The sequence below is a fragment of the Empidonax traillii genome, unplaced genomic scaffold, assembly GCF_003031625.1.
Source record: "Empidonax traillii isolate 1590-97213 ecotype Southwest subspecies unplaced genomic scaffold, ASM303162v1 scaffold139:size1643147, whole genome shotgun sequence".
Lineage (NCBI taxonomy): Eukaryota > Metazoa > Chordata > Aves > Passeriformes > Tyrannidae > Empidonax > Empidonax traillii.
The window spans coordinates 1632528-1643213 of NW_020955332.1; the positions used below are offsets into that span (position 1 = coordinate 1632528).

Below are 10686 nucleotides of genomic sequence, written 5' to 3' on the forward strand. Positions count from 1 at the left end.
GAGATAAGAGGTTTTGAGTTTTGTTTGTGTTTCTCTCTCTGAAACATGCTAAACTGTTCATTTAAATCCTGAAGGGTCCAGATGGGGATGCAGGCAAACCAGGATCCCCCGGGTTGCCTGGAGAACCAGGAGCTGATGTGAGTATACGTGATTTTCTGGAATTTCCTCTTTATTTTATTTTATTTTTTTTGTTTAAGGAAAAATACTTGAGTTTAGTCTATTTCTGTAGAAGTATGATTTCCTTTTGAGTTCTCTGTCTTCCTCATAGCTGCCACTGACTGCGAGAGGTGCATGTGGTGGGAGAGGAGCTTAGCTCCAAGCCAAAGATGCCCTTTTGGAGGAGCACAGTTGGGCAGCAGCTGAGAAGCAGGACAAAGGCTGGCTGTGCTGCCACTCTGCTCTGCAGAGGGCACTGGGCAGCAGTGCTGTGGTGGGGAAGCATCCTGCCACCTCTGGAAGCTGGCCCTGGTAGCAGGGCAGGGCAGCAAGGGCATGAGGAGGATCTGCTGATGCATCTTCCTGTCCCTGTGGGAAATAATGAAAAAGATCAAAGTTTTAACGTCATCTAGTGTTGATGGCCTGTTAGGTCATATCTCTTGAATAAATTTGTGGCAATAAAAACACTTTCAAACAAAATTGGGAAAGTCTTCATATTTTTCTCTCTTGAGAGCAGTGTTGGAAAGTGTTTCTTGCTATGAAGCAAGATTGTTGCATTAGTACTTAGATCTTATGCCAGGAGGTAGGCAAGCTTATGTTTAATTTACATATGTGGTAGAACGCTTTTAACATTTAAAACATCAAAAATATAGGTTATATACAACAAACTAGCATATTAGAGAGTATTATGAATTATTTAAATGAAAAAACCTAATATCTATTTAAGGTTGCAATGCTGTTAAGAAGTTAAATTCTAATTTGCTTTTGAGGAGAGATTTAGTGGACATGGAGCTGGAACAGTCTTTAATAAACTGTTCAGATTTCAAATCTGTAAGAGGAAATAGGCTTTGTGAATGGGATCTCACACCACTTCATTTTTTCCTGAAAACAATACAGGCCCATAACCCATTTGTACCTGGTTACAAAAATCCATAAGCAGATCTTTAAAAATCATTGCCCCTTATAATAGTCACTTAAGGCATAGTTTTATTTTCCTTGCCAAAATTCATGGGAACAGAATCAAATAAAACAGAACACACTAAACTTAGCTCAGCTTTTGATATTTGTTCACACTTGCATATTCCCTTGTATTAGTAGATGAATGAAAATGTAATGCTAGAATACAGTCTTCTGAAATGTTGAACCTTTTTTATTTTCACTTGAAGACAAAACATGGAACCTTACTGTACTCCCACCATGCATTTAACTTTTAATTGGGGTTTTAGATTTATAATACCTTTTGTATGTAATTGGTGAGGCAGTTCTGACTTTTTAAATCTCGTTTTATTTCATTAATTATTTCAGTGTCAGGTTTAATAGACTGTGAAAAGATACTGTACAGTAATTGCTTGTAATGATCATGTAAGCTTTCAAAAGCAAATTGTCAGAAGAACTGTGTGAACACTGAATTGCTTGAAGTGTACCAAAAAAAGTGGAAGTGTACCAAAATGGAAAAGTATTGGACAAACATAGAAGAAAAACTGATATGGATATCTGGCCGTATGGATATCTAAGCCATATAGGCTGGCTATAAATTTGGAAACAAAAAGAAACAAAAGAACTCTAAATGAATTTGGAGTTACAATACCATGGTTGCTTTTTAATTTTATCCGGATAGACAAGTGTGGTTCAAGGACTAACTTTAATTCTGGCCTGGCAGTTTGTTGATTTTTTTTGTGTGTGTGTTTGTTTGTTGTTGTCAATGAACGGTTTACTTGAAATAGAAAACACAGTTTTTGGTTTTTAAGCTGAGCCATGAACTAAATTCATCAATCTCCCATTGAGAGGAAATAAGTCTGTGTGAGATCACGTTTTATTTAATAATGATTTAACTGAATCATTTTTGAAGACATATCACTGGCGATAATGTTTGTCACCAGAAGCTAGTATTTTGAACCTGTGCAGTTCTATCTGTACGTGTAGATATTTGAGTTGCAAGTCTCCTGCAGTTACTTATTTCATTTAATAGCTTTGTGATTCTATGTTTTAGAATGTTTTCTGTTGCAATTAAAAAACCCACATAACTCTTGCATTAACACTGTATTCACTAATTCCAAAGGGATTCACGGGACCTGATGGCTCACGTGGAGCCCCAGGACCAAAAGGACAGAAGGTAAGAACAAAATTATGCATGAAATTATGGATTTTTTTTTTAAAGCAGGATTTCTGTTTGTCTCTATGCAACTAATAATATGCTGCAGTCTTTCTTACAATATTAAAACGTGTAGGTTACAGGCCCTTTTCACACAGTATAAAGCAGCTTTCATTCCCCCAGTCAGCAGCAAGGAATGGTGATACTACATTAGTAGCATTATGGCTGAACATTTTCAGTAGTAGTGAGGCTCTTTTAGTCTTGTCTTGTAATTATGTCACTGTAATATGCAATGAAACCTGACTTCATCAGCGATTATACAAATGAAGTATAGATCAGTAGTGAGAGTGATCAGAAACCAGCATGTTGGAATTTTGTTGGAGTAGGGGAAACAAAAGCCTTAAGGCTGTATCTTTTTAATACTGAGAAAGTATTTCCTTTGTATCAAGTCTTACTGAAACCAGCATAGCATTAATGAAGTGACTAATACCTGCAGACTATGTCCACTAAATGATACTCCCCAAAAAATAAGAACATTTTCTCGTCTGTTGTTTACAAAACTTTATTGATAATGACTCTTGAAAAACTGATTTTTTTGTCTTTAAAGGGTGAGCCAGGACTGCCAGGTGCTCGTGGACTTCCAGTAAGTAATATGTTCAGTATATGAAGAAGATTTTTACACCTTAAGTATTAATATGCAGGATTCTTACCACTAAATGTAGTAAAGAAAAGTCAAAAACTGTTTCTGAGGTTTCAAAAAACTCATAAGTTATTAACTTGGTACTTTAAGGAACCTTTTTGTCTTTATATTGAAGCGTGCAAATATTATGTTTGGTTTGTATGCTATAGAAAAGAGTGTGTGTGATGTCCCAAGATGTGGACTTATACCATTTTTTTCCATGCCTTTGTGAAAATGCTGTAGAGACAAGAGAGCCCATGTTTCATTTGCATAGTCTACAGTTACTCCTGTTTTCAGCTCCTTGCCATGTGTTTTAATGGGATCACTGGAGTCTAAATGCTATATAAGACTCTCTTGGCCATTCTGAAAACAAGACAAAATATGAGAAAGGACAGACCAAGAGTACTGTTCCAGTTGGCATGCAGATGGGTTTAACATCCATTTTTAGGGGCTGAAAAGAATTGTGAACTTTGGGAATTTTACAGGTTGAAGAAGTGAATGATGAATGGCATGTAGAAACATAGATTAGGAAAAAACCTCAAGGAATATGAGTATTGGAACAAGGTGGCTGGCATAAATTGTAATAGGGCTGCACATAATGTAATTAAAAATTAGATTTGTATTGGATAAATGATTTAGATTAATTAGAAGAGGCATTGTATACCAGTATAACACTCCTTGTATATTTGAATTTTTGACCCTGTCCTATTAACTCTCATTAAATTTATGTTAGAAAATAATTTTAATATTTGGCCAGAGAGAAAATGATAAAGTTATTCTTGAAATTGTTACATTATAGCCATGTTCAAATTTAAGATGAATCACTTTGTGGACATTTTACCTTAATTTTCATGGATGGTGTTTCTTACCTGAAAATCTGGAACATAGGTAATACTTTTATAATGGCTGGTCAACATATAGAACTCAATATACGAGCAAGATTTAGTCACAGAAAACAGCACAACTGAGGTAGCTTCTAAGTAGACTGAAACCTTTACATTTTTCTGTTAAGGGCTTGAGGTTTTCGGTTTTTTTATTCTAATTTTTTTGCTGTCACATAGATGTGGAAATAATTTCTGGGTTGTATGGAATGCATTTTGAAATATGTAGCTATAATAAAGAGGTAGTTTAACTCTGTCAGGTATGTTACAGGAAAAAATTAATAGGGAGATGGAGCACCTCTCCTATGAGGAAAGGCTGAGAGAACTGGGATTGTTAAGCCTTGAAAAGAGAAGGCTTTGGGTTGACCTAATTGCAACCTTCCAGTACCTAAAGAGAGCCTTCAAGAAAGCTGGAGGGGGACTTTTTGCAAGGGCATGTAGTGAGATAGGACAAAGGGGAAATGGCTTTAAACTGAAAGAGAGTAGATTGGGATTAGATATTAGGAGGAAATTCTTTTCTGTGAGGATGGTGAGGCACTGGAACAGGCTGCCCAGAGGAGTTGTGAATGCCCCATCCTTCAAAGTGTTCAAGGCCACGTTGGATGGGGCACTGAGCAGCCTGGTCTAGTGAAAGATGTCCCTGCCCATGGCATTGGAACTAGATGGTCTTTAAGGTCCCTTCCAAACCAAGCCATTCTGTAATTCTATGACAGGAAAAAATGGGGAAATAAAACTGAATTACAGAAAATATTTGGTTGAAATACTGTGGTATTCTAGCCTGTCAACTGGAATAAAAACTGACTTGGGGAAAACATATATGATTTTAGCTCACCATTAACATAGTAACATGGGAATGAATAGTTTAGGAGACTCCAGGAAAAGTGTGTGTATAAAATATGTATGAAGAGGGTTAATTTCAATTTAGAGGAAGAGATGCTACTTTGGGAAAGTAGAAAACTGGACTAACTTGTCAAGATTGAATGCTGGTTCTGTTCAGAGCAGCAGTTCTTTTGTCATGTGATATTTTGAGATTATAAAAGCAATCAATCTGCTGAGATTTTGAACCATTGTTTAAAGTTGAGTGATTTTTTTTTTTTTTTTTTCCCGAGACTCTCAACCTTAAGGCAGTAATCCTTCAATGAACCTTAGTAGGGATTGCTTTTGGAGTTGTCCTACTTCTTCTTAATAAGTAGCTGAAGCTTGTATTTTAGGGTGAATGTGCAGGAATATTTATAATGAGGAAATGAGAATTTTTATTTATTTAAAATAGAAAAAAAATGGATAGACTTAGTCACCTCCTGACTAAGTATTGTCAATAAGTACTAATAAGTAACCTTGTACTTACTTAAGTTAAGATTAATCCTTAGACCTCACATTTTAGGAAGAAGCCTAGTGTTTGATTTTGTAGCCCCGTGGTTGTTAACCCATGCATGCTGAAGCCGTATAGAAAGATTAATGCTCAAAATAAATCTCTTAGGAAAGCCTGTATAATTGCACTTTTCCCTTTGATGAATGGCTGTAAGCTACTGTAGAAATGGCACAGTTATGGAAGATTCTCAAAATGGCCAGCACTAGTCATCTCACCTTTAGTGAGATTAAACCTAATAACAACAACAACAAAACCAAAAAATAAACAAACAAAAATCAAACACAACCCCAAACAAACAATAAAAAAAGCCAAAACAAAAAAACAACCCCTCAAAAAAGGTAGAAGTGGTAGTACTGGAGTGTGATTGTTCTAATTTTCAGATTCAGAGGCTTTTGGAGAAGCTTTTACTACAAACATGAAGTAATGGGGTTGTTTAATGTTTATAAGACTTTCGTTTGATCCGTGAATCCTCATATACTAGAAACATATTGAGCACATTTATGAATCTGCATATTAACTGTGTGATTAGCTGAGTGTTTAGGTGTAATTATGCACTGCTTTGAATTCAGTCAGAGGCCTTTTGCAAATGGAGTAGTCCCTGGATGGTTATCCAAAGACTTCATTTCTCACAAAATCCCCTTGCTTAGGTTGTAAAATGCTCAGTACAAAGAGAAAACCAGAAACCTTGGCTGCATTATTAATTAGTTTTAAATTATCACTGTTTTTCAAGCTCATCCAGTGGAATTTGTCAGCCAAGTTAGGACTTTAGGTTAACTTCTAGAACGAATATTAAGGATGTAATGTTTTATACACAGCATTTGCTTTTCTGCCTCTTGTCACTTTTTCTTCCCCAGAATGTATCCTGGCAATCTTCAGTTACCATCTTTTACTTTCCCTTTCCTTTTTTTTTTTCCCGCTTCATTTCTCAGATAACTGTGTTAAATATTTCACAGAATATTCTGGATTGGAAGGGACTCACAAAGATCATCAAGTCCAACTCTGAAGTGAATGGCCCAAACAGGGATCGAACCCACAACCTTGATTATTTAAATTTATTCTTGGTCTCATCTGTTTGGCAGATAATGTTTCAAGTGACAGGTTTACAAAATTTATAGAATACTTCTGATTAATTCAAGCAATTTTTTTTCAGAAGTAATTTAAGTATGCTGATGTCTCTGATCTGACCCTGGTAAATGGACCTGCTATATTCAGTGCATGTAGTGCACTCTTCAGTCCATTTTCTGTGATAAGTTCCCTCAAACTTTTCTATGAGCTGATATATTTCTAAGTGATTTACGCATCTGGCATATGGGTAGGATTGTGTGTATTTAGTGACCAAGAATTTGAAAATATTTGAAGGTCTACTAAAACATGGCATCCAGCACACGGTACACATACAAATACTGGTGTTAGACTCTTTGTGGTGGATAGCAGAGGTACTTAGCAGACATGCAGTGTCTCTGAGCCAGGTGATTCGTAGGCTTTGGATTACCACCCATGTCCCTGCATTCCATGTGCTCCATGTGCCAGATGAGCACCTCCAAAGCAGGAAGCAAGCATCTAGGAATGTAAGGCTGCAGTCCCAGGTTCTATGGAGAGGCTTTCCCTTCAGGACGCAAAGGCAGGAACATGGGCAGTTGGTTGGGATCATCAACTGCTTTGTGTATGTCCTTACTGACTGGTTGCACTGCAGCTCTCAGCTTTGCAACTGGGTCTACTTCATGGCCAGAAGGGTGGAGTAGGCACATGAGGGGGAGGTATGGGTTGCTGAAGGAGAGTCCCTGCTCCTTGGAGTCCTAATTAGTAAGGTGAGGAGATGCAGTGGAGTGGGCAGAGGAGGGGACAGGCTTCTCCTGGGCCGCTGTGTGGGCTGAACACAATAACTGTAGCTGCTTCTTTTGGTATTGTTGACCTTCTCTGTCACTGTTTAGGGGCATGTTAGGAAGGGGTACTCCAGTGAGAACCTTCAAGTAGTTGGTTTCCTTCTTTCAGAGGCAGGATATGTGATGCAGTGAAAGTTTAATTTGTGTAGTCAAATATAATAGCAAGGGAATTACGTAGGTTGTGCAAGCTTACTTTCTGCTGTGTATTAAATGGTTAAAATGGGATGACTCTGATAAATGCTTGAAATTTTCCCTGTATTGTACCAAGTTTTATAAAGGCATCTTTACAAATACAATCCTGGATTGATATTCATTGGTTTTTAAAGTTGCATTTAGCCCAGGTGCTTTATTATATCAAATCTCCTCAAGATTTAAGTATGTTTAGTACTTTTTATGCTAGTGTTTCATACATATTGTTGATGCTGTTCTCCATAAAATTTTACATTTGCTTTAATAATACAGGACTGAGGGATCAGTTTTCTTAAAGGGAGTGTATCGTCCAAATAGGCAGAAGTATCTTGGATGCTTCTCACTAAAGCGATTCAGAACAATACTGGTGGGAAATGTAAACAGGAGTAGTTTGGTGTTCTTTCTGATTGCCAAAAAGCCCTAGTTTAATGGATTTAGACCTCAGGGAAGCACTGGCGCAAAAAAGTTCTCTGTTATTATCGATTTGAATACATTGTTAGAAGGGAATGATTGTAGCATAGATATGTTCATCGTGGTACTTGATAATTAGCTACATCCAAAGGCTTTAATGCCTTCATTCCTTTGTGGGAGTACATGTGTAATTAAATGCTACTGCAAGGCAACTTAATCAATAATTTAATTTTTCACCTGATATTGGTTATTTAATTAAAAAAAATATATTTAGTATTAGCTGAATAAGTTTTGAAAATGGTTTTGCAGAATCAAACGTCAGGGAGGTTTTATACCTTTTAATCCCAAATACTCTGTTCTTGCCGAAAGTTTGAATAGGTTTGGAATCCTCTCCACATTTCTGACCTTTCTTCATATTTCACAGGGCAAGGGGATTCTTGGGCCACCTGTAAGTATCATTTTTACAATTAATAAATAGATTGTTCTACTGCTTAAATATTCAATAAAGCTGCTATACTGTAATAAAAAGTCAGTGAACATAGAGACTTTTTTTTATCCAGATGTTCTATGTCTATTATGTACATTTTCTTCAGCTACCGTAGCACTGGTCTGTCATATATGGGGCAAGAATACTGGTGTCTGAAGACATAGATTGTTGAGAGAATTATATGTTCTCACTCCTTGGATGCTTGTTACATAGGTAATGTATGATTTAAAAGTACTATTTACTTTGGTTGTTTTAGGGTCCAGCTGGTGCAGCGGGACTTCCCGGGGAAGTAGGCCGTGCTGGTCCACCTGTAAGTAGTAGTATGTTTGCTGAAAATATAGATTTATTCCATTGCTAGAAGTTATTTAAAGAAAAACGGAATAATTACTGGGCCATCTAGACACTGCTTGGGCTATTATGGCACTTTCAAACGTATTTTTTTCTTCATTATCCGGTCAGGGCCACTGACCTACTGACTGGTAGAAGAAAGATTGTGTTTGAAGCTCATCAGAAATAAGGAACAATGAATAGACCAAAAAGAGGACCACCTATTAGATTAGGCTGAAATGATTCATGGAGTGCCCTATACTCTACCTCTTATTCAAGGAAAGCTAAAGTCAAAACCCAAACTTGCCAGAAATACAGGAAGTGTAAAACTTAATATCACATGTAGACCTTTAACTTTACTCCTGTCATCTCACATATACGTTATGGTACATGATCACAAACAATTTCTAATTTTCATTTGCATATCAGTGAGCATGGCAATTCAGCATTTCTTCTTAGTCTCATTTATGTGTAACTCCATCTACTGACCTTACTGCTAAACTGTGCACTCACTTTCATCACACTGTCCCATTTTGACTCCATACTTTACCATTAAAGTGCAAGTTGAAACCAATTGTTTTCTTACTTGAAATCTGAAACAGCATCAAAATTTTGTTTAATAAAGCCTACTTTTTAATACATGTGTTGTGCTCAATCGTATAAATGAATTAAAAAAAGAATATTAAAAACTGCCAGTCAGTTTCAGAAGATGATCCATGTAGCTCTCTGTGTTGTCAGTAGCAAGAGCAAGAGCAGATGCCTATGGAAGTGTACAGACTATCTGAAGAATGGCATTTTTCTGTCATACTGTCACATGTTCTGGCGGTTGGCAGTTCAGAGGCTACCAGAGCCAGAAATTGCATCAGTGGTGCCTTTTTCCAAAGCTGCGTGTGAACCTATCCTCAAATTCAAAGCATTCAAAAAAATAGTTTGCAGAGGTTTTGCATTTTCTTTACCTATGCGAGCACTAGACATCAAAACTTCACAAACAGGAGAAGATTCTAACTTGCTAAATTCATCTTGGGCTCTGAAAAAGGGGATTTTCCCCTCTCTCTGCTTTGGGCATTTTTACCAATTACTAGTATTCTTTTCCTTCAGTACTGAAGTAGCAGTTATAAGACAGAGGAGTGCACAGATGATCCCGTGGTCAGGTGTTTTAGCATTCTAAAGCAGCTGAAAATTTGTTGTTTTTTTTGTGGCTTCTATTTCACAACATAGCTGCCATTCTACTCAAAAAACCACTTTCCCATTCTACTATGGGAGTCATGGTGTAAGTTTTTGTTTTAACTGGCTGCCTAGTCTGTCCTTCTGTAGCCCCTAATTTCTCACTGTTGTTGTACGGTCTGAATATGTAACTACTGGTTGTCATTATTACTATGAATATATAAAATTGTTTTACCCTTTTAAAGGGAGATCCAGGAAAAAGAGGTCCACGAGGGCCACCAGGACCACCAGGTCCTCCGGTAAGTGATTATATTTAACATGTGGTAACATCTGAATTTTGTGTTGTTGCTGCTTGAACAAAATTTCTCCTCAAGTCCTAGAGCTGAATACTGAGTTTAACTATTTCAGCAGGCTTTTGATCCTATATTTAGAAAGTAAGTTTCTAATCTCTATGGCTATAAAAAGATAGTTTGAAATGCAAACTGTAACTTCTGTCGTGACACCTTCCCAGTTCTACAGACTGTAAATGCACAGGTTTTAAACTTCCCGGTAAATACATGCTGTAAATATAGTCTTTGTCAGGCCTCACTCTTATTACTTCAGCAGAGGTAGACTTTTCTCTGTTAAAAGAAGGAAAATTTAATTTTAGCTCATGGGACAAATATATTCTTCTAGGGGGCTTGAGTTCTTATGTCTTTCTTGCAATCAGGCTTGCTACTTACAAAGAACAGAAGAAAGCGTTGCAGCAGTGCTTTGCTGCTCAAGGAGAATAGTTATCTTTTTTTGAACCTCTTGGGAGGAGGGATGTGTGTTTACCGTTTTGTTGTGGCAATTTACCTGCCCAGAGAGATAAAACAGTTTGGCAGACACACTGGAATCTGAGCGCTGTGAAAGACAAACTGCTGGGAAACGTGAGGTTTTTAAAAGCTGTACTGTTCCTCTGCTTAGAACCTCCTCCTCCCCACTCTTTAGGGACAAACCCTAAGTTCATGTGCTTTATCTGTGTCTCTCGTTCCCTCCATCTGTGTTTCTCATTTTCATGAAAGTT

General features: G+C 37.1%; 1 protein-coding gene across 1 annotated transcript in view; it reads left to right on the top strand.

Annotated features, from left to right (window-relative positions):
- COL9A1 (collagen type IX alpha 1 chain) overlaps positions 1 to 9937 on the top strand; it is a gene marked incomplete at its 3' end in the record, with an annotated part of 31349 nt that extends 21412 nt beyond the window's left edge. Inside the window, exons 10-15 of the mRNA XM_027884197.1 lie at positions 75 to 137; positions 2216 to 2269; positions 2856 to 2891; positions 8085 to 8108; positions 8404 to 8457; positions 9884 to 9937. Of these exons, the coding sequence (XP_027739998.1) occupies positions 75 to 137; positions 2216 to 2269; positions 2856 to 2891; positions 8085 to 8108; positions 8404 to 8457; positions 9884 to 9937 (285 nt within the window). The remainder of the gene's footprint in view (positions 1 to 74; positions 138 to 2215; positions 2270 to 2855; positions 2892 to 8084; positions 8109 to 8403; positions 8458 to 9883) is intronic.
- Between the last annotated feature and the right edge of the window lie 749 nt (positions 9938 to 10686).